Source organism: Nomascus leucogenys, chromosome 6 (assembly GCF_006542625.1).
Source record: "Nomascus leucogenys isolate Asia chromosome 6, Asia_NLE_v1, whole genome shotgun sequence".
Classification (NCBI taxonomy): Eukaryota; Metazoa; Chordata; class Mammalia; order Primates; family Hylobatidae; genus Nomascus; species Nomascus leucogenys.
The window spans coordinates 88,729,019-88,753,622 of NC_044386.1; the positions used below are offsets into that span (position 1 = coordinate 88,729,019).

General features: G+C 46.4%; 1 protein-coding gene across 1 annotated transcript in view; it reads left to right on the forward strand.

The window, feature by feature from the left end:
- The window catches only part of PAQR5 (progestin and adipoQ receptor family member 5), a 49,674-nt gene that overhangs the window by 7,279 nt on the left and 17,791 nt on the right, over positions 1–24,604 (forward strand). Inside the window, exons 3-4 of the mRNA XM_030814664.1 lie at positions 15,625–15,752; positions 19,873–20,078. Of these exons, the coding sequence (XP_030670524.1) occupies positions 15,625–15,752; positions 19,873–20,078 (334 nt within the window). The remainder of the gene's footprint in view (positions 1–15,624; positions 15,753–19,872; positions 20,079–24,604) is intronic.

Here is a 24,604-nt window from a genome sequence, read left to right on the forward strand (position 1 = left end):
AGGAAGCACAGCCAGATCAGTGGCTGGCATAGGTGTTTGGTAGGTGGGCTCAGGCACTGGGAATAAGGAGCAATCTCAACAGGTAAATGGTTTCTCCAGCCCAGTGCTATTCAGAGAGAGAGTGCTTAGATCACCAATGTCAGAATTACCTGGTAGGATATTAAAATATGATAGGAGCAAGGCTCAGTGGGTCACACCTGTAATCCTAGCACTTTGGGATGCCGAAGTGGGTGATTTTAAGGCAATCACCATTCTGTCTCCAAAACAAAACAAAACAAATATATGTATATTAGGAGTTGTGATAGCAGGCATCTTTGTATTGTTTTTGGTTTTAATGAAAAGAAATGCTTTTAACATTTCACCGTTTAGTATGTTTGCTGTGTGTGTGTATGTGTATATATATATATATATATAATTAATCTTTTCATCTTTATCAGATTAAGGGTATCACTTTATATTCTAGTTTGCTAGGATTTTTTCCATCATAATTTTTTTTTTTTTTTTTTTTTTTTTTTGGAGATGGAGTCTTGCTCTGTCACCCAGGCTGGAGTGCAGTGGCGAGAGCTCTGCTCACTGCAACCTCTGCCTCCCAGGTTCAAGCAATTCTCTGCATCAGCCTCCCAAGTAGCTGGGATCACAGGTGCCCGCCACCACACCAAGCTAGTTTTTGTATTCTTAGTAGAGATGGGGTTTCACTATGTTGGCCAGGCTGGTCTTGAACCCCTGACCTCGTGATCCACCCACCTCGGCCTCCCAAAGTGCTGGGATTACAGGCGTGAGCCACCACGTCCGGCCTTCCCTTATGAATTTTATTTTATTTTATTTTATTTTTATTTTATTTATTTACTTAGAGTCTCACTTTGTCACCCAGGCTGGAGTGCAGTGGCGCAATCTCGGCTCACTGCAACGTCTGCCTTCCAGGTTCAAGCGATTCTCATGGCTCAGCCTCCCAAGTAGCTGGGACTACAGGCAAGTGCCACCATCCCTGGCTAATTTTTGTATTTTTAGTAGAGATGGGGTTTCATCATGTTGGCCAGGCTGGTCTCAAACTCCTGACCTCAGGTGATCCACCTGCCTCAGCCTCCCAAAGTGCTGGGATTACAGGCATGAGCCACTGTGCCCAGCCTTCTTTATGAATTTTACAGAACTCTTTTTTCCTATCACTATCTTTTGAGATGATCATATATGATTCATTTAAGTTGTTAATGTGGTGATACATTGATTGATTTACTAATGTTAAACCAATTTTTTGTTTTTGGTTTAAATACAGCTTGATTATGATGCAATATCTCTTTAATCTATTGCTAGAATCAGTTAGCTAATATTTTGTTCAGGATCTTTAAGTCTATTTAATGAGTTGGCCTATAATGTTTTCTTCTTGTACTGTCCTTGCCTGGACTTGGGATTCAGATTACGCCAACCACAAGTGAGTTGGAGATTTCTGCCTGTTTATTCTATGGGGAAAAATATCTAATATTCGAATTATACATTCCTGAATGGGTGGTAGGATTTATCTGTGAAATTACCTGGGTGGAGCCACCATATTGCCCAACTCTAAGGGGGCACCATTTCCCTTTTAGTCTACGTGAATGGCAACCTCTGGAGATGTGCAGGGAACAACTTGGCCCTACAGCTGAATTTTCTTGATGGAAAGATTTTTTTATAACAGCCTTGTTGAGATGCAATTCACATATTATAAAATCCACCCTGTAAAAGTATACGTGGATTTTAGTATGTTGAACACAGAGTGTGTTGCACAAAACCATCACCATGATCACCAGTTTTTAGAGCATTTTCATCACCCCAGAAAGAACTGCACCCGTTAGCAGCTATTTTCTATCCCCTCAGTTCCTGGCAATCACCTAACCTGCTTTCTGTCTGTATGGATTTGCCTATTGTGGATATCTCCAACAAATGGAATTGTGCAAATATGTGGCCTTTTCTGACTGCCTTGTTACACTTAGCAGGATGTTTTCAAGGTTCTTCTACGCTGTAGCATCTATCAGTACTTTGTTTTCATGGCCAAATCATAGTCTATTGAATGAATATACCATAGTTTGTTTATCCATTCATTAGCTGATGAACAGGCGAGTTGTTTCTATTTTTCGGCTATTATAAATATGCCGCTGTGAACATTCGTGTACAAGTCATTTAGGTGGACAAGTTGTCAGTCTCTTTGGTGTACAACCCAGGAGTGGAGTTGCTGGATCATATGGTAACTCTATGCTTCCAAGTATATAGAGTTTTTATACTATAGATTTAACTTAATTGATCTTGGTCTGAGAATGTCCCCTGTATTATTCCAATCCTTGATGTTTGTTTAGACTAGCTTGATGGCCTAGCACATGAATGATTTTCATAAATCTTCTAAGTGTGCCTATAAATAATGTATAGTCTCCAGTTGTTGGAGGAAGTATTCCATATTTGTTCATAAGATCAAGGTTATCTTTATATTTTTACTAATTTTGTTCTACTTGATCTATGCATAATTGAGATGTGTTAAAAATCTTCCACTATGGTGGTAAATTTGTAAATTACTTCTTGTGAGTTAATTTTTGCTGTATGTATTTTGAGCCTGTGTTTTCTAGGTATATCCGAGTTTATAATTGTCCTATTTTCTATCTTCCTGGTGATGCAAACGTATGATTTTGTAGTGATTATATCTAGTAACGCTTTTTGCCTTGGAATGCATCCAATACTAATATAACTACTCTACCTTTTGTTATCATTTTTTTGGCTTATCTCCTTCCTTTGACTTTCAATCCTTCCCCATGATTATATTTTAACTGTGTCTTGTGTAAACAGCACATGGTGAGATTTTATTAGTTTGACAATATTTGTTTTTTAGCTGACAGTTTAGTCTACTTATATTTATAATGATTACTGATATCCACATTTATTTTCATTGTCTTAAATGCTTTTGTCTTGTTTTCTCTATTTGTTCCTTGTTTCTCTTACTTTCTTTGGATTGAGTTTTACATTCCTCTTTTTTTTTCTTTTCATATGCTATTTTTCCCTTCCACCTCTTTTATAATTAATGTGTTAGAAATATGCTCTATGTGAATTAGTTTAGTGGTCACTTCAGCTATTTTAACATGAATAGCTGTACTAGACAGGGTCAGGCTATGCTGAGTTAAAAATTACCCCATATAGCTCAGTGACTTAACATAGCAAAGGTTATTTCACATCACACTACATAGCTAAGTGGTCAGTGAGGGACTCAGACACCCAGGCAGCCATCTCCCGGCTGCCCCCTCTGGAACCTGCAGCCTCCAAGGTCATCCCAGAAGGGGAAGCGAGGGTCTACAGCCATACCACCCTGAACACTCCTATCTTGCCTGATCTCAGAAACTAGGCAGGGCTGGGCCAGGTTCAAGCTTGGATGGGAGAAGGAGAAGAGAAAGTTAGTTTCCCTAGAAACAGACTTTGAGAAAAAGATTCAGGCACAGGAAGTTTATGGGGGAGTATTCTCAGGAACAACACCTGCAAGGATGTGAAGGAGGCAGGATTATGCAGAAGAAGCTGCATTAGAAGCTCCACCAGTCACTCAGGAGCTCTGGTCATTAGTTGGCCTTTCAGAACTGTCCCAAATGGGAAAAGGAGGCTAGGACCTTGATCCATCATCAGTGGATGTACACAGCCCCTGGGGAGAAGTATAACTTCTCCCACAAATGCAGTGCCCATTGGCCAAAAGCAATTCCCGTGGCATGATGAGTGGCTCAGTTCTGAAGAGTCCCTCCGAAAGGTCCTTCAGAAGTGTGTAGTGATATCTGCAAGAAGGCTTCCTGCTTTTTTTTTTAGATTGAGTCTTGCTCTGCAGCCAAGGCTGCAGTGCAGTGGCGTTATCTTGACTCACTGCAACCTCTGCCTCCTAGGTTCAAGCAATTCTCCTGCCTCAGCCTCCCATATAGCTGGGATTACAGACATGCACCACCACGCCAGGCTAATTTTTGTATTTTTAGCAAAGATGGGGTTTCACCATGTTGGCCAGGCTGGTCTCAAACTCCTGACCACAGGTGATCTGCCTGCCTCGGCCTCCCAAAGTGCTGGGCTTACAGGCATGAGCCACTGCACCTCTGCTTTTAACTGTTCTGGCCTAGAAGTAACATTAACCGGAAATAGTCACATGCCCCCAACCTAACTTTGAGAAAGTCTGAGGAATGTAGGAAAGCACATGGAATATTTGGTGAACACCAACTGTCTACTTAACCTCTTGGATCTGAAGACTGATGACTCAATAATTCTAGAAATGTATCAGTTATTTCTTCAAATAGCACATCAAAACCATTTATATTTTCTCCTTCTGGAGAAATGTTCTCTGTGTCTCTTATTAGCTTTTTCATATTTTCTATCTATTACTCTCTCTGGACTGCATCCTGGGTACTTTCTTTGGATCTTTCAGTTGACTAATTTGCTCTTCAGACAGGTCTAGTGTATTATTTATTCCTTTGATGTATTTTAAATTTCAATTATTATTTTTTAATTTCTAAAAGTTATGTTAGGCTCTTTTTTTTTTTTTGAGACAGAGTCTTGCTCTGTTACCCAGGCTGGAATGTCGTGGTGCAATCGTGGCTCACTGTGGCCTTAAACTCTTGGGCTCAAGTGATGCTCCTGCCTCAGCCTCCCCAGTAGCTGGAACTACAGCTGTGCTCCACCATACCCAGCTAATTTTTTAAAAAAATTTTGTAGAGATGAGGGTGTCTCACTGTGTGGCCTATGCTGGTCTCAAACTCCTGGGCTCAAGCAATCCACCCACAACGGCCCCCAAAGTGTTGGCATTACAGGGTTGAGCTACTATGACCAGCCTGTTCTTTTCAAATTGGCTTGTTTCCTGTTTACCGTTATTTCTTTAAATATATTAAACACAGTTATTTTATATTTTAATATTTGTTCTTTGATCTCTATCTCTGCCATCTACTGTTTCTGCTGTTTCTCACTCATGGTGTTTTCTTTCCCTATGTGTGCATGCCTGTGTTAAAGTAGAAATCCGGGTGGGTGTGGTAGCTCACGCCTGTAATCCCAACACTTTGGGAGGCCAAGGCAGGTGGATCACCTGAGGTCAGGAGTTCGAAACCAGCCTGACCAACATGGTGAAACCCTGTCTCTACTAAAAGTACAAAAATTAGTGGGGCATGGTGGCACGTGCCTGTAATCCCAGCTACTCAAGAGGCTGAGGCAGGAGAATAGCTTGAACTCAGGAGGCGGAGGTTGCAGTAAGCCAAGATCACACCATTGCACTCCAGCCTGGGTGACACAGCAAGACTACCTCAAGTTAAAAAAAAAAAAAAAAAAGTAGAAATCCTTCAGAGAGGATTTGTGTTTGCTTTTGTTACTTAGCTGAGGGAACTACAAAATTTTAACCTCTTTCTATTTGTAATCACTTTAATTTTTTCACCTGAGATTTCCTGGACCACAAAAGTAGTAGGGGCATGGATCACAAGCCTATATGAAGACTAATTGATGGTTATGAATTTTGGGAGTTTTTTTGTTTTTTTTTTTTTTGTTTTTCAGAGAAACAACTTTCCTTATCGTCCTCTTCTGGCTGGTTGAATTTATTTCACACTCACTTATCTTTAGACTTCTAGCTTTATTGGCAAAGTCTTGTATTGGATTCCCTGCCTTTGATGGGCCTTGGGTTTCATCTCTTGTTTACAAAATCTGGCAGCAGAGACTCTGATGGTGGATGCAGCTTACCTCACAGGATTCCTGGTTTCCCTCTGTTTTGGGGCTTTGTGACTTCTTTACTTTTGTGTCATTTTGCTGATACACTGGCTTATGATGCATTCTCCAGACAGCATATTAATTGCATTAATCAGAAAGATCCCTCATAACATCTAATCGACCATCATTTGGCCAGAACCGGAGTCCCCCAGCCATTCTTCCATGACACTTAGCATTTCCATAAAGCATGTTTGTAGCAATCCTTAGTTCCACCAGCTGGGTGCTGTGAAGCACACAGGGGTTTTGCAATTTAAGACTAGGGTTTGCGTCTTGGTTCTGCTATTTATTATGGCCTTGGGAACTTCATCTCACTGAGCTTCAGTTTTCTTATTTGTAAAATGGGTCGACAGTCCCTACCTTGCCATGCTCTCATGATGATCAAATGAAACCAGATCTGTCCTTAACATATGCTAAGTCTGAATAAGAAGGACAAATGCAGGCCATAGGCTATATGTCTAAATACTTAAAAGTTATAAATGAAGCCAACAAACAGTTATGTAAAGTGGTTCTATTCTACCTTAACAAATGCCCCTTTATTTTATTATTTATTTATTTATTTATTTATTTTGAGACAGAGTTTCGCTCTTATTGCCCAGGCTGGAGTGGAATGGTGTGATCTTGGCTCACTGCAACATCCGCCTCCCAGGTTCAAGTGATTCTCCTGCCTCAGGCTCCCGAGTAGCTGGGATTACAGGCACCTGCCACCACGCCTGGCTAATTTTTTGTATTTTTAGTAGAGACAGAGTTTCACCGTGTTAGCCAGGATGGTCTCAATCTCCTGACCTCAGGTGATCCACCAGCCTCGGCCTCCCAAAGTGCTGGGATTACAGGCGTGAACCACTGTGCCAGGCCTGACAAATGTCCCTTTATAAGGACAGAAAAAGTGAAACTCTGATTTTTATATAGCTAAAGTCAGCAAAATATGAAAAAGAACTGAGTTTAATTATTATTGCACACGTCTAAATGTTACATTGATGAATTACTTACGTTTGAAAGAGTAATAAAACAAAAGCATGCATAATTTATAAATTATTACATGTGTTTATTCCATATAATTTATTTTATTTCTTCATTTCAGCAAAATTGAGTTATAATGTTGTAATCAACATTATCATATAATTTGTGGTCTATTGACAATGATGTTAAATTAAACCACTATTTCTGAGTTGTTGTAGTTCTTAGTTTTGTTTCTTCAATTAATTTCATTTGGGAGAAACTTCTGCTGAGATTCCATTCAGTTTTATTGAGGTAGAACAGCTGGAATTACCAAAAAAAAGTTCTTAAGGCCACATTTTCAATCAGAAATGAATTATAAATTTTTTTCTTTTTTTAATTGAAGCCAGTTTGAGCAAGAAAATTATAAATTTTTCATATGAATTTCAAACATTGTAATGAGGCTGCAGCATAAGATAATTATATTAAGCAGAAAAATTATTAAATATTTTAATTCCATATAGATTACCATCTCATCATGCTATCTTTACTCCCTCAAAGTAATGTCTAGATTAGTATTCATCTATTTTATTAAGAAAAACATATTATAAAGAGATAGTATAAAGAAAACTGAAAACAGTAGGGTTTTACTCAGTCAAAATTAAACCTCAGTCTACAATGTCCAGAGAAATAATCCCTACAGAAATTAATTTCCGGATGATTTGTACATGAATCTTCTCTTTCATAGTCTAGAGACATTTTTGTTTCCCTTTTTGGATTTTGTCTTATCGGAATGTCACCTTTATTATATATTTTACTTGTGACTCCTTTGGTTTAGAAAAGTCCTATACATATTTAAAATAATAAATATGTATTTTTAATCCCTTTAAAAATGGAATAGCCAAACCTAGATTTTTTTGTAGGCTTTTGCTAACACTATCTCGTAACAAATATCAGTTGAGAGCTCAAATTCAAAATTAATGTTATTTCCCACTAAAAATAGAATTTTCTGTTACACTGATTACTTCCCATCATCCTATATCTTACCTAAATTAAATCTAAGTGTTTAACAGCACGGATTTGATATTCCCATTGTGTAAATGAGAGTAGTTAAGGTCAAATTTGGTATGTGTTTCAGCAAGATGTCCCATTTGGGAGAAGATTCAGAGAATGTCATATATAATTTTTGAACTATTCTATAGAAAATCTAATTGAGAGCCTAATCAATTTTAGTAAAAGGTTCAAACCGTGTGCTACCATACCCAGCACTAAGAATACTTTCAAGCCACCTTACATGTTTGGCCAGAAGAAATTTACCATTGTCTTCTGTAAATATTGTGCTGCACGTAAAAAAAGCATTCTTTGGCCAGGTGTGGTGGCTCACGCCTGTAATCCCAGCACTTTGGGAAACCAACACAGGTGGATCACTTGAGGTCAGGAGTTCGGGACCAGCCTGGCCAACATGGTGAAACCCCATCTCTACTAAAAATACAAAATTCGCTGGGCGTGGTGGCACGTGCCTGTAATCCCAGCTACTCAGGAGGCTGAGGCAGGAGAATCACTTGAATTCAGGAGACAGAGGTTGCAGTGAGCCAAGATTGTGCCACTGCATTCCAGCCTGGGTGACAGAGTGAGACTCTGTCTCAAAAAACAAAACAAAAAGCATTCTTATGCTTGACTGAATATTGAACACATTATTTTTTGAAAACCATCACACCACTGTTGTAAGTTGGCATTTTCCTGTAATTGTTTCATACCAGCAATGGCTGGCTATTAATTCAGCCTATTTAAAGTTCTAGTAATTGCATGTGTGTTGTGTGTAAGCGATGTTTTATGTTCTTTTAATTGAGAGCCCAATCAATTCTCCTAGTAAGCAATTCAAACCACGTGCCACCATACTTAGCACTAAGAATACTTCTGGATTTTTGGTCAAATTCTAAACTTGCATTAGTTTTCTGTTGCTGCTGTAACAAATTACCACAAACTTAGAGGCTGAAAAAACAAACAAACAAATATATGATCTTACAGTCCTGTAGGTTACAAGTCTGACATGGGGCTCACTGGGTAAAATCTAGGCTTTGGTGGATGCTGTTGGGGAGAATGTTTCCTTACCTTTCCAGCTCCTAGAGCCCGCCTGCTCTCCTTGGCTCCTGGCCCCTTCCTCCATCTTCACATCAGCAGTGATGCATCTCTCTGACCTTATTCCGTAGTCACTTCTTCCCCTGAGTCTCTTCTTCTGCCTCCATCTTCCATTTTTAAGGACATTTTGATTATACTGGGCCCACCTCAGTAACCAGATAATCTCCCTATTTTAAGGTCAGTAGATTAGCAATTTTAATTTCACCTGGGACGTTACTGCCCCTTTGCTGTGTAACCTAACATATTCACTGGTTCTGGCAATTAGGATGTGAACATCTTTGGGGAGCCATTATTCTGCCTACTGCAGACTTAGTAACCATGTTATACTATTATCACAACCTTGCCTATGGCAGCTTTTGAAATCAATGCCTAAAACTGAAAATAGTTTTTCTACTTCTTAAATCAAAGACTGCATTTTTACAACAAATGTAAAACCGGCGGAATTGCTCTGTTATTTCAACTTTCTTACTTTCTTCTGCTGTAGATCAATACTGTCTATAATGCTAGTCATTCCATGGGACTTTTCTTCTCTAGTACACACTACCTGAGTTCTATTTACTTTTCTTTTTTTGAGACAGAGTCTCGCTTTGTTGACCAGGCTGGAGTGCAATGGCACGATCTCGGCTTACTGCAACCTCTGCCTCCCAGGTTCAGGTAATTCTTCTGCTTCAGCCTCCAGAGTAGCTGGGACTACAGGCACACACTACCATGTCCCACTAATTTTTGTAGTTTTAGTAGAGATGAGGTTTCACCACGTTGGCCAGGCTGGTCTTGAACTCCTGACCTCAAGTGATCTGTCCACCTCAGTCTCCCAAAGTGCTGAGATTACAGGTGTGAGCCACCGTATCCAGTGCTATTTACTTTTTAAAAACATTTTGTGTATCTTTTTTTACTTTATTGTCCATTAAATTATTAATATTCTTTGGTTCCTCCGTCCCTGATATTGATCATTTATTTCATTAATTTTTATCCATCTTACATGTTCAGCCAGAAGAGACTTACCATTGTCTTCTGTAAATATTATACTGCATGTACAAAAAGCATTCTTATGCTTGACTGAATATTGGACATGTATTTTTAAAAAACATCACAGCAATGTTGTAAATTGGCATTTTCTTGTAATGGTTTCATATCAACAATGGTTGGCTATTAACTCAGCCTATTTAAAGTTCTAGTAATTGCATGCGTGTGGTGTGCAATTGTTGTTTTATGCTCTTTTAATTGAGAGCCTAAGTATTCCTGTCCTATGGGAACTAAGCATGGTCCTGCGAGGGATGTGGTATATACTGTCCAACCTAGAGCCTGGTGCACCGCAGGTACCCAGCAAATGGTAGGTTATAATTGCTGTAGCAAGGCCGGGCACAGTGGCTCATGCTGGTAATCCCAGCACTTTGGGAGGCCAAGGTGGGTGGATCACCTGAGGTCAGGGGTTCGAGACCAGCCTGACCAACATGTTGAAACCCTTTCTCTACTAAAAATACAAAAATTTAGCTGGATATGGTGACAGGATATTGTAATCCCAGCTACTCAGGAGGCTGAGGCATGAGAATCACTTGAACCCAGGAGACAGAGCTTGCAGGGAGCCGAGATCGCGCCACTGCACTCCAGCCTGGGCAACAGAGTGAGACTCTGTCTCAATAGTAATAATGATAATTGCTGCATCAATGCATGGCCTCCTCCTTTTCCCTCCCATTCTTCCCCTGCCCTCTGCCAGCAAACACCTCATCAGACTCCCCACTAACCTCTAACTATTCCCTGTCCTGGCTTTCCCTGTCACTGTGTCCCTCTTACATACAAGGAACTTCCTCTTCTGTAGGGAACTGGATTCTGGGCAGGGACGATGCTGGGGTGGGAGTCTGGCTTTGAAGCCAGAGGCAGTTGCAGCATCAGCAGGCCCCGGGAGCTGGTTAGAACTGCAGACTCTCACCCCAGCCACCACACTGCAGTAAAGTGCCCAGGTGGTCTGCACACACTTGCAGAAGAAGGTTTGAGAGGCACTGGCTTGCACAACCTCACTGCTTGTATTAGTTTGCTACGACTGCCATAACAAAATACTGCAGACTGAGTGGTCTAAACAACAGAAAGTTATTTTCTCACAGTTCCGGAGACTGAAAGGTGTTCAAGATCAAGGTTTGGACAGGGACAGTTTCCTCCAAAGCCTCTCTCCTTAGCTTACAAATGGCCACTCTCTTTGCTGCCTCTGCACAGAGTCACCACTCTGTGGGCACTCATCCCTGGTGTCTCTCTGTGAATTCAAATTTCCCCTTCTTGTGAGGGACACCATGCAGATTGGATTAGGACCCACCCTAATGGCCTCTTGAAAGACCTTATCTCTGAATGCAGTTGCATCCGAGGTCCTGGGGTAAGTTAGGACTTTAACTTAACAGATGAATTTGGGGAGGGACACAGTTCCCTCCCAGATTTAGTTCATAATGGCACTTTAACGAAGAAGAATCTAAGGCTCAGAGAAGTAAGTCACAGTCCAAAATCATAGTACAGGCCAGGCGATAAGGGTTATATCTCTCGACAGAGCCCTCCCCAGGGGGAGCAATGAAGGACAGTGCACAAGAGGACGGGAAATGGAGTGTGCTGTCTGCATTGAGGTTTCAGCTTTGCTTCCGTTACTTTTGAGAACTTGAATAAATGCCCTAACCTCTCCAGGCCTCACTTTCCTTTTCTGTGAAATGGGGACAATAAAAGGCTCTTCCTCACAAGCTGGTTGTGAGGATTCCGTGAGCAGGAATTGCAGAATTCATGTGAATAGCTCCCAAGGCCCCCTGATCCCACTCTGCCTCTTCTCTTTCCCTGTTATCCAAATCTGCCCTTATTTACTGCTGGCCAAAAATGCCCAGTGATTTTCCCCAGGTGGCTTGCAGTTTAATAGCTAGAAAAACTAAAGGCTTGAAACTGTCGTGGTGGAATTGTAGGCATCGGCTAGCAGGTGCATGCAAGTCTTGGCCATGCAAGAAGGCTTTCCTGGATGCTAAGCCTGAGGCAGGAACTGAAAGGGAAAACTTGCTGATGTGCCCTTCCGCTCCTAGTTCCTGGAGGTTCTCACTTGTAAATAATAGGCTGCATATGATTTGATTTTGTTTCACTCTAAATTTCTCAGCCTGCAACTAGGGGTGCAAGGTGGAGTCCTACAAATAAATTCTGCTGTGCAAATAATCAGGCACCTGCTTACTTGGGGGTGCTTAGAAATGAGTCCAAGCTACAAAGTGTTGAGGAAATGATTGCAGTTTTCCTTTGGGGTCAAACTGGGTTTGGAATACAAAATTGTTTTCGAATATTTAGTTTGTCCTTTCAGTGTATGTACCATGCGTTCTATGAAGGTCTGCTCTGTGCAAAGCACTTTGCTAAGGCTAGAGTGGGAAGACAGAGAGAATGTTTCTCCTTTCCTGTGCTCACATGAGCTTGGGGCAGGAGTGCAACTAAGACCTAGTAATGGGGTTCCATAGACAGAGGTTCAAGTTGGGGAGGGCAGGGCAGGTCAGTCTTCTTAGTCTAAGCTGGAACATCACTGTCCTGGGACAGAGGGACTCCTTTTATTATCCTGTATCCATCCATTTATTTTTTTGGAAAGACTACTTTAAATCCTGCCCCTATTACATGGCCAATATTGGGCTTCCCATCCTTGTCTGGGGTCAGCATAGCAGGTCAGATGGAGGCAGGTTTTTTTAATCCGGGCCCAGCCGTGGCTTTGGTGGCAAAATATCCTCCCCAGGTCTGGGGCCAGATTCCTAAATGAGGTCGAGTTGTCCAATGTATGAATTTCCCTTCTGTTCCCTGCTGGCTTTTGATGATGCCAGTCCCCCTAGTTTCGCCTGCCAGAATGCCAGGATCCACAGAGAGAAGGGAAGTAGTCACAAACTGTGAGTGGCCTTTTCCTCCAGCTTCTGTCTAGCCACTGCCACTGTGGCTGTCACAGGATCTGTGCTCTCCTGCAGCCCCGCCCAGCCTCCTCCCTGCAGGTCACCGCCCCCACATGCCCAGTGCTCTGAAATGTTTCTGCTCTCACTGGCCCCTTGTCACAAAGTCTCTTGGTTTATAGGATCTGCTAGTCTAATTCATATGAAGGAGTAAATAATGATTAATGGAGTCTGCATTGGAACCAGTGGCCAGTGCTTTAATTAATAATTATAAAACAACAACTTGAAAGGAAGAGAGAAAGAAGCTTGAAAGGTGGAAGGATAGACCCAGTGTGCAGCTCCTGGGAGCTGTTATTTCTGCTAGAGGGCTTTCCGAGTCCTGCCAAGCACGTGCCGTTCTCCTCCACAGGATCAAAGGCTGAAGGCCATTGGCCTATTTGCCTCCTTGTCATCAGCCTTGGTGGGGTGGAAATCTGCAACTCAAGATTCCTGCGGCCCGTTATAGGAAGCTGTCCACCATAAACTGGGACGTCCGCAGAATTGAATGGTGAATCAAAAACTGGAACAAATCGCTTTAATTACCTAAGACCCAAATCTAATTCACAGTATTTCTTCATTGGACCATGAGCCAACTTCATTATATCCCCTCCCTCTAGTTGAGCAGTTTAACCCAGAACTGAGCTAAGAGTTCTCTAAAACTTGGAGCTACTGCTGGAAGGGAATGTGCCTACCATTCAGCTAGCCAAGCCCTCTCATTTCACACAGAGGCCCTGAGAGCTGTGGCCCAGGGCTTCAGCTTCACTTAAACGCTTCACTTTTCTCAAGGCCACATGGCACCTCGGGGGCCCAGATTTGACTCATTACTCTGGCAGCCCCTCACTTTCTGCACTGTTCCATGTGACTGCTTGACTTGGAACCCCAAGAAGTAGCACAAGGCTGGGCACAATGGCTCACACCTCTAATCCCAGCACTTTAGGAGGCCAAGATGGGAGAATCACTTGAGCCCAGGAGTTCAAGATGAGTCTGGGCATCATAGTGAGACCCTGTCTCTGCAAAAAAATAAAAAATTAGGCTGGGCATGGTAGCTCACGCCTGTAATCCCAGCACTTTGGGAGGCTGAGGTGGGTGGATCACTTAAGGTCAGGAGTTCGAGACCAGTCTGGGCAACATGATGAAACCCTGTTTCTACTAGTAATACAAAAAATTAGCTGGGCATCGTGGCATGTGCTTGTAATCCCCGCTACCCGAGGGGCTGAGGCAGGAGAATCACTTGAACCCAGGAGGCAGAGGTTTCAGTGAGCCAAGATAACACCACTACACTCCAGCCTGGGCAACAAAATGAGACTCCATCTCAAAAAAAAAAAAAATTAGCTGACCATGGTGGCACTCCTGTAGTTCCAGCTACTCAGGTGGCTAAGGTGGAAGGATCATTTGAGCCCAGGAGTTTGAGGCTGCAGTAAGCCATGATTGCACCACTGCACTCCAGCCTGGGCTTCAGATCAAGACCCTGCCTCAAAAAAAAAAAAAAAAAAAAAAAAAAAAAAAAGAGATAGCACAAGCTCTGGTATATATTGTACATTTTTTAACAGAAAACCTCTCATATACTAAGAAATTGACACCCCAAATGAGAAATGGGTGGCTAGATTGAAGTTCCTCTAGCCTTCCCCTCATAGCCCTAGAAATTCAAAGGAGAGGGTTTGCAACTTGTTGTGACCTGATTTAGATTATGATTACTAATATTATCATTGTTTTTATTTGCTTCAATTACCCTACTCATTTATAATTTATGTTTCGAAGGATATGGCAACATTTATCTAAATCAGTGGTCCTTACCTGGGGGTGATTTTTGCCCCCAGGGGACATCGGACAATATCTGGAGACATTTCTGTCTGTCACAACTTGGGGGGTAGGGTGCCGACAGTGTGAGCTAGTGGCATTTAGCGGATAGAGGCCATGGATGCTGTGAAAGGAGGCACAGGTTGGCCCCCACAACAAACAGTGACCTGGCCCAAAGTGTCAATAGTGTCAACATTGAGAACCCTGGGTCTAAATCAACACAGAAGGGGAAAATAGGTCTCCTGCAATCCTGCTACCTCAACAAATTAAACACTTCACTTTTCTATGTTCCTCCCAGCCTCTGCCCCATGGTGTAAACTTCAATTTCCCAAGCTCTTCTAACTATGGCAGGAATACAGTTTAAATTCCACATTTCTTCACTTATTATTGCATCCTGGGCTGTTGTCCCTCTGGCCTCATTATCTTCTCACTTACCACTTTTAGTGGATGTAATACAATACTCCAGGCAGGTTGATACCCCATATTTCACCTGACCAGTCCAGGTTTCTCAGTGGGGGTGTTTTTTGGGGGGGACTTGCCAAATGGGCTGCATGGGGGTGGGGGTGGCTTGAGCAGCCCTGCTGTGGGCGGCCGCCTCCTCTTCCTGCAGCCCAGGCATCAGCATCATGGTCCTCATCATCAAAAGCCCTTTATGAAGCACCTTGGTGAATATATCCTGGCACCAGGGGCATCTTCTGCAGAGTTCTTCCCACCAGCCCCTGACATGCAGGGCTTGCCGGCTCAGACAGACAGCATCTATGTCAGCTCACCAAAAAGGCGTCCAAAAACTGGGCTGTAGGCCCCAGGCAGAGGGGTGAGAAAACAGATTCTTAGGCAAGATTCATGCGAAGAGTAAGTACGCCGGGGAATGCAAAGACAGGCTGGATTCCCAAAGGGAGCCTGGCCCTTGAATTCCCTCCTCCAGCTGGCTGGAGGCTTCTTGGAGGACACGGGATTTTAGAAGCTACTGCGAGGGAAGGAGAGAGTGAGGGGAACAGCTTAACAGTTCAAGGACTTGCGGTCAAGCGTTCGAGGCACACAGTGCATGGCCTGGAAGATGTTTCTCCAGAGACCTTCGTGCCACCCTCTGGTCTCACCCCAGTGTCCTTTTCCTTTGCCTCTGCAGGTGTTCCATGAGCAAGGCATCCTGTTCGGCTACCGCCATCCACAGAGTTCTGCCACTGCCTGCATCCTCAGCCTTTTCCAAATGACCAATGAGACTCTCAACATTTGGACTCACTTGCTGCCCTTCTGGTACCTTCTGGCCCCCTCGACCGGCCTGTCTCCTTCAGGAGCCCTGGAGACCCGGGTGTCTTAAAACACAGCTAGTGTTGAGAGGGCTGTGATTCTGTGCTGGGGTTTGGGGATCCCCCGTGGGTATACGCGGGTGAAGGGAGTGTGTGACAGAGGGAAGAGACATTGGGTGTGCCACTGGGATGACCTTTAAGGCATGGACTGGGGTAAGATTTGAGGGGAAATCCTGAAAGTGCCTCAGTCCTTCCCTGCTCCCTGCTCCGGTGCCTGATATGATAGCATTTACCTTCATCTCCAGTCTTGGAGACTTTCTAGGTCTTCCAGCAGCCCTGGTTAAAATGTCACTAGTTTGAGCAAGTCAACCTCTCTGAGCCTCACATTTTCCTACCTGCAAAGCAGGAGTGATGGTCCGCACCTTCCCAAGGGTTGCTGTGAGAGTTTGGGGAGAAAACATTGATAGAGGCATCTGGCACAGAGTTGTGAGTGTTCTGTAATCATTCTGGGAACCACGGCAACTGGGAGGCACTTGGTCAGGCAGCCTGTAGATGGAGCCAGCTAAGAGCAAAGCTCTGGGAAGCCTGTAAGCAGAAATGGGAGTTGCCAGGGAAGTGAGGAGGGGCCTTGCTGAGAAAGGTGGGAGATGAAGGCCAATGTCACAACTGCACACCTTTGCTTAATGAATGGAGGATGGAGACAGGGTCAAAGCACCAAATCACAGTGGGTCTGAGCTGGAAGAACTCAGAGGCCATTCAAGCCACCGTCCCACTCAGACCACCACTGGTCGATGTAGACACAGCCGAGAGAAGGGGTGGCTTCCTTATGTCATGCAGGGGCGCTGTGGCACAGGCTGGTCACTGGACTCCCTCCAGTCATGTTAAGAAGAGATGAGGAGTGTGCCATGAGTGGAGATGGGCCCAGGCTCCCCGCACAGGGGCAGCCAGCCTGAGTAGAAGTCAAATGACAGACCTGGGGCCAAAATGCAGGAGCAGGCTGTTTGGTTCCAGCAGCCAGCTCAGTGGAGAGGGGAGAGAGCTCGGTCTGGTGTGGACTAGGGTGATCTGTAAAGGAGCGTGGCAGCCCTGGGCCTGTGGACCAGGCAGGGGTGGCAGCACAGCCCTGCTCCAGGGGCCATTTGTCATTTTTAAAAGTATACATGCTTATAAATTACAACCCTTCAGAAGGGAATAGAGTCAGGCTCTGCCACTGGCCCCAGTTCTCCTCCCTGGAGTGGCCAGGAGGACCTGCTTCCTGTGCGTCCTCCTGGAGCTTTTCTGGGGACCCAGGAGCATCTGTGCTGTGAGTGTCCCCAGCATCTGCCTCTTTCCCTGCTGCCCTCCTCTTACTTACCTCCCTTGGAAATCTCACTCTGTCAGCATCTACAATCTGCATGTCTCCTGGACTTTGGAACATCTGCCTGGTGTTCCATTTTCTGAATGAATCATGGTTGATTTAGGCTGTTTTGAGATTTGAGCTGCTAAAAGGGTACCAGCCTGTCCATCCCTGCTTGTGGGTCTTGCGCTGCATGCATGGATCCCTGTAGGGTGAATTTTTGCTATTTTACAGCTGAGCCAAGCTGGGTGAGCCGCACCCCCCTCACCCCCAGCACTGCCTATGCACCTCTACACTGTGCCAGGCTCTCAGAGATGATCCTGACTGAGCAACAGAGAGTAGCAGGAAGGACTTGGGAAGGTCTGGATCAAGATGCCCTAAGGAAATGGGACCACTGAAAAATTGAAATGACTGAAGGATACATTTTGAGAAACAGCAAATAGCTTAAGCTTTACTTCTGCTGGGACAAAAATAAAAAGTCCACAAGTGTAGCTGGAAGGATTTAGCAATATTCCTTCAGCTCCTGTATATGAAAAGCTTGGTAGAGTCTCCTCCCTTGGAGGAGTTAGTGGGAAAGGGAGCCAGCTCTCTAGGAGTGATTTGTGGAAGTGAGGTGCTCCACAGGCGGGAACCTCATGCATGGACTATAGGTCAGGCAGATCTGGTGAAGAATTGTGAAGTGTCTCTGCATAGAGATCTAGGCTCTGCTGAGAGTCAGCTGTGGGACTAGCTATTCAGAAAAGTGATTGTACTCTTAGTGGAGGAACAGTGTGGAGGAGGAGGGAGAAAATAGTCCTCTTGGCTTCTGGGCTTTCAAGGGTCCACCTGGGGCATTGCTTCTATTTGAGGAGCCTTCCTACAAGAGGGACATAGACAAACTACATGGAGCAAGGACAAACCACAGGGATGGTGGTAATGCCAAGTTTAGATCCTGCGAGGAATGGCTGAAGGAACTGGGAGTATTTAATGTGAAGTTCAAGGAGGTGAGAGGGGGTTAGAAAGACTGCCTTAAAATATTTGATAGGTGGCCGGGCGCAGTGGCTCGTGTCTGTTAATCCCAGTACTTTGGGAGGCCAAGGCAGGCAGATCACAAGGTCAGGAGATCGAGACCATCCTGGCCAACATGGTGAAACCCTGTCTCTACTAAAAATACAAAAGTTAGCCAGGTGTGGTGGAGGGTGCCTGTAGTCCCAGCTACTTGGGAGGCTGAGGCAGGAGAATTGCTTGAACCCAGGAGGCAGAGGTTGCAGTGAGCCAAGATCGTGCCACTGCACTCCAGCCTGGTGACAGAGTGAGAGTCCATCTCAAAAAAAAAGTGTATATATGTATGTATGTATGTGTATATATATATGTATATGTGTGTGTGTATATATGTGTGTGTGTGCACATATACACACACACATATACATATATACACACATACATACATATATACATATACATATATACACACACACACACACATGTTAAGCTTGTTTTCTATGATCCTGGTGGAGGGAACTAAGGGCAATCAAATGGAGATAGATTCCAGGAGGACAGATTTGAGCCAATGAAGGAGAACTTTCCAGCCCTCGGAACTGCTTTGGGAGGTAATGAGCCCCCCATCCCTGGAAGCATGCAAGCTGAGGCTGCAGAATCACTAGGGGATTGGACTAGATATTCATAAAGCTTCTCTTCTTACTTCACCTGCCCATTCCCAAAGTACTGCCTCCCAATTAAAAAAGGACCCCCCACCTCCCTAGCACATGGTTTTTCCCCAAAGTGAGAACACAAAGGAATTGGTCATCGCTGGGGAATGGAGACAGTAGATAGGCGAGGATCTAAGAGGAGCTTCCAGCATGGAGGGTGAGTGGGTCCTCTGTGTCCATGTTGGAGGGTGAGTGGCCCTCCGTGTTCATGGTGGAGGGTGAGTGGCCCTCTGTGTTCATGGTGGAGGGTGAGTGGGCCCTCCGTGTTCATCGTGGAGGGTGAGTGGCCCTCTGTGTTCATGGTGGAGGGTGAGTGGCCCTCTGTGTTCATGGTGGAGGGTGAGTGGCCCTCTATGTTCATGATGAGTGGGTTGCAGGTGGAGGGTGAGTGGGCCCTCTGTGTTCATGGTGGAGGGTGAGTGGCCCTCTGTGTTCAGGTGGAGGGTGAGTGGGCCCTCTGTGTTCATGGTGGAGGGTGAGTGGCCCTCTGTGTTCATGGTGGAGGGTGAGTGGGCCCTCTGTGTTCATGGTGGAGGGTGAGTGGGCCCTCGTGTTCATGGTGGAGGGTGAGTGGCCCTCTTGTTCATGGTGGAGGGTGAGTGGCCCTCCGTGTTCATCGTGGAGGGTGAGTGGGCCCTCCGTGTTCATTGTGGAGGGTGAGTGGCCCTCTGTGTTATCGTGGAGGGTGAGTGGGCCCTCTGTGGTCATGTGGAGGGTGAGTGGCCCTCCGTGTCCATGGTGGAGGGTGAGTGGCCCTCCGTGTCCATGGTGGAGGGTGAGTGGCCCTCGTGTCCATGGTGGAGGGGTGAGTGGGCCTCCGTGTTCATTGTGGAGGGTGAGTGGGCCTCTGTGTTCATGGTGGAGGGTGAGTGGGCCTCCGTGTTCATTGTGGAGGGTGAGTGGGCCTCTGTGTTCATGGTGGAGGGTGAGTGGGCCTCCGTGTTCATTGTGGAGGGTGAGCTGATCCTCTGTGTTCATCATGGAGGGTGAGTGGGTCCTCTGTGCTCATCGTGGAGGGTTAGCGGGTCCTCTGTGTTCATCGTGGAGGGTGAGCGGGTCCTCTGTGGTCATCGCGGAGGGTGAGTGGGCCCTCTGTGTTCCAGGTTCTTTGCATGGAGGTTTGTGACTGCACTGTATGTGACAGACATCAAGAATGACAGCTACTCCTGGCCAATGCTTGTGTACATGTGCACCAGCTGCGTGTACCCGCTTGTGTCCAGCTGTGCGCACACTTTCAGCTCTATGTCCAAGAATGCCCGGCACATTTGCTACTTCCTGGACTATGGTGCCGTCAACCTCTTCAGCCTGGGTATGTGAGGCCTTGTTCTTGTTTTCCTTCCCCTGCAACTGGGCTGTTTGCCCCTTCTCCTGTGAGCTAGGGTCACCAGAAGGCTTTGATGAGTTTGCAGAAGAGTCCAGGGAATGCCAGTGCCCCGTCCAGGTTCCCAATGGGTGTTTTATAAGAAACTATCCATAAGTATGCTGCTAAATATTTAGCCACTGGCGCTGTGGGGACAACAGCCCCAATCTGCAGTGTTTGCCAGTTTCTGTGGTGTAAATCTTCCCATCATGGCCAGCTTCAACCTACCAACATGACGTCACAGAACACAAGGGTGGGAAGAGATATGCGTAGCACACCATTACAGAAATTCCACCGTGCAGATACAGTAGATGTCGTCATTGAGTAGTCAGTATTTTTGTTAATATGATTTATTTAATTGCAAGTTTATGTGATTCAATTTTTAGTGATGGCTGTGTTCAGCACTCAGCTCTCTCACAGGCCAGAATGAACTGACTCCAGTACATCAGTGCTGGTCTCTGTCATGCCAGGCAAGAGGAGGAGGGTGAGGTCATGCGACTCGTATGTCCAGAGGCTTAGCACGATCAGAGAGATGCTCAGAGTGTGCAGGAATAGAGCAGCAGCCTCAGCTGGTGAAATTGGGTGCTGACTGCCCCCTCTTCCTTGTGTTTTTCATTGACTATGATGCCCCCTCCTCCAGTCTCTTCTTCTCTCCTCCCCTTGTGGGCATGCATCTATCCCTAAGGATATGAGTTCTAGATTCTTCCTCCGGCTCCCGTGGTAGGTGAGAAAACCAATTATTGTCTTCCTTGCCCAAGAGGTTGTCCATGAGGAGCCTACCTCCATCCTCTTTCTTCAAATACACACGCTTACACTCACACAAACACACACTCATGCACTGACACACACTGACACACACACAATGCACTCACACATACACATACACACACTCACCACATATACACAATACACTTAAGTGCACACACACACTCTTACTCCACACACACACCATATGCCACACATACACATCGACACACACACAATACACTCACATACACTCACACCACATACACACAATACACTTACATGCACACACACTCTCAGACACTACACACACACCACACATACTGACACACACACTACACTCACATACATACACAACACATACACACAATATACTCACATGCACACACACATACTCTCAGACCCTCCACACACTCACATCCACATACACACCACACATACTGACATATACACACAATACACTCACATCCACATACACACCACACATACTGACATATACACACAATACACTCACATACACACCACACATACTGACATATACACACAATACACTCACATACACACTCACACCACATACACACTCACATGCTTATATACGTGCACATACTCTCAGACACTACACACACATTCACACACACTCTCACATACATCACATACACACACCACACACATGCACATCACACACACCACATACATACACACACACCACACACACACACACAGACACACGTGCTCACTCACACACACTCTCACACACATACACCCACATTTTCCTGTGGCACCGCTCACTCCTCAGTGCTCTGCTGCCCAGTCCCCAGCATTCACTAGATCTTGCCCCTTTCCGTGTGAGCCAGGCTTACCCTCAGGCTTTGATGGGTTCGCGGAAGAGAGCAGGGAATGTGCGTGCCCCTGTCCAGGGTCCCGGCCTCCTGACTGCGGAGATTGACGCACGGGTCCTTCAGGCCTCCTCAATGCCCCTCTCTTTCTCTGGTCCCTGTCACATCCCTCCCTCCCTCCCGGATCCCCTCCCACCCTCCAGATCCCCTCTTACCCTCCACGTCCCCCCTCCCCTGGGCTGGCTCCCCTCCTCTGCTTTCTGGCACACATGGGCGGGGAGGCTCAGAAGTGGTCCTTTGTCCTCTCCTCTCACATGATCCAGCTCCCCAGGGATCTCCTCCGTGCCTACTGCATCTCTTCCCACCTCCAGAGAAACCCTGTCTCCACTGTAAACCTCTTACCTGAGGTCCACGCCACCTCAGAGCCATGAGACCAGAACTGTACCTGCTCCCGCCCCTGCCCGTACACCTGCTACCCCTCTGTATGTCCAACCTGACTGATGGTCGCACCCCTACTCCTCCCAAGTCAGAGCCTGACTAATCCTTGGGGTCCCCTTCCTCTCATTCCCCGCCCACGCCTACCCTCTGGCCAATTGGTTATTAAGGCCAGGTGACTTCTCTCCTACCTGCTCTAAGCGGCACTGCCCCTTCGTCTTGACTCAGGCCCCGGCCTCTCACTTGCACAGTTATCACAGCCTTCTCCACGTCACCCGGCCCCTGGAGGCTTCCACCACACCTTCTACCACATCACCCTCCCACTGTCAGGGCCCTCATCAGCCGGAAGCAGTCCACACTCCTTAGTGGGGTGGCTTCCTTGGCCCTCGGTTTCCCGCCCTGGACTTGTTTTGGTAAGTGTGGGCATTTCTGGAGTAATCGCTGCATGGCAAGCCCTGGTCCAGGCCCCTGACACACACCCCTGAGGGGCCACACCATGTTTAATGGTCCAGGTACTGGCACCTGATTCCACCACCCCTAAACATTAGAGGCTCCTGTGCAAGTTTTGTAACCCTGCCAAGCCTCAAATCTCTCATCCACAAAATGGATGTAATATCTTCTTTGTGAGTATATTCTGATGATTAAATGTGTTTTAAATGAGGCTCAGAGCCTGGCCTTAGTTGGCATCTGAGGGCAGCCATTACCACGATGATCTCGTTAACCCTGGCAGCAGTCCCTGAGGTAGGCCCTAGTGTCATACCCATACCTAGGTGAGGAAAGTGAGGCACTGTGGAGGTAAGTGACAGGTCACACAGCTGTGCATGGCAGAGCCAGGGTGAGGACCGAAGCCCATGTGGTCCGCCACCAACCTGTCCCCTGCCTTCCTCCATCACGGGCCTCATTGTCTGTCTGTGTAAGAGTTCCTCTTGTTGCCATGGTCTCCCTTTCCTGTATCCTCCCATAGGCCATTCCCCCAGAGCTCCCTCTTCCCTTCCCTGCAGGCTGCACCACGGGAGCCTCAGGGGCCCCTGCCCTGTGCCCTTCCTCCAACCCCCAGACCTGGATATACCCCCACCATGGTTCTTCTGATCCCCAGCCTACCAGCCACGCCGGCACACCTCCCTTGCTGGGAACAACTCCGGAGCATAGAAGATGCCTCCAATCTGTTTTTCTAGCCCATAGCCCAGTGCTTGATGTGGGGAAGTATTCGGGAAACACAGAAGGAACATCTAGTCCACCAAGAGAGCCATTGATTCCATCTGGGACTCCCTGCTCCACCCTCTGCCCCTGCCTCCCTCCTCCCTCCCTGTCAAAGCCCTCAATCCCACCAGTGTAGCAGCCCTCCCACCACCTCCCAGGCTTCCAGGGGTTCCTCCCTCAGGCCATCCTGTGCGCTTTCACTAGGTTTTGGTCATCAAAATCCTTCAGTGGCTCCCTTAGTGCCCGAAAGAGGAAGTTCCCTTTCCTTAGCCTGCACCCAAAGCTGAAAGCCACCCTGCCCTCAGGCTCCTGTCAGAATCCTGGATGACCTGCCAGGCTCTGTTCCAAGATGAGCTCCTGTGCCTTGTGCTCCACCCATCCCGAGCGCCTGCCCCACACTGGAACCTGCCTCAGGCTCTGATCTTTTGCTTCTGGCTGTGGTTCTGGGCAGGGTCAGAGGCTCCCTGGCTCTTGCATTGGCCACAGCTTGCCCTAGTTGGCATCTGCTAGGCGAATGCATCCCGGTCCAGAAGGGAACCCCCTCCCAGTATGGGGCCAGACAAAGGGCTTGCCTCTCCCTCTGGAGGCAGCTTCCCACTGAAATCTCGCGGGCTGCCTGCTGGAGCTGGGAGTATGGGACCAGGAGGCTTTGGTGTTCACCCTCTCTGCCTGTGTGGCCAGCTTCGCTAGATCCACCTGTCGCTGGGATAAAAGACAGAGATCAACCTGTGTGGCCCAAGGCCTTGTTCAGCCCTGAGCTAGGACTCCATGATTCCTGATGTCTTTGGAATGACAGGTGACCTAGGCATGGCCATCAGGCCCTGGGCTGCCTCCCTTAGGGGAGACCTCAGGAGGTGAGGGTGCAGGTCCAGGCCCGTCTCCCCAGCTGAAGCACACCTGGCCCCTTTGCAAAGGACAGTGATCTCCCCTGCTCTTCCAAATCAATGCTTCAGCAAACAGGTCTCTAGAAGGTCCTTAAGCAACCCTTCTTTCACAAACTCCAAAACCTAAAACACAACGCAACACCCAGCCTCTCAGCTGGCCTGTCTCCCAGCTGCTGATATGACATCCTCGTCTCAGCAAGGGCCCTCCCTCCAACATTGATCTTTCTACCACAAGCACCCATGTCCCTGGGCAGGTGAGATGTGCACACTCTGAATAGAGCTCAGCTCGCTGGGTCTGTCATCATGGACCACAGCATGTGGCTCAAGCAGGGACTGTCACTAACCTGCCTGGGTTTGAAGCTCATCTTTGTTAACT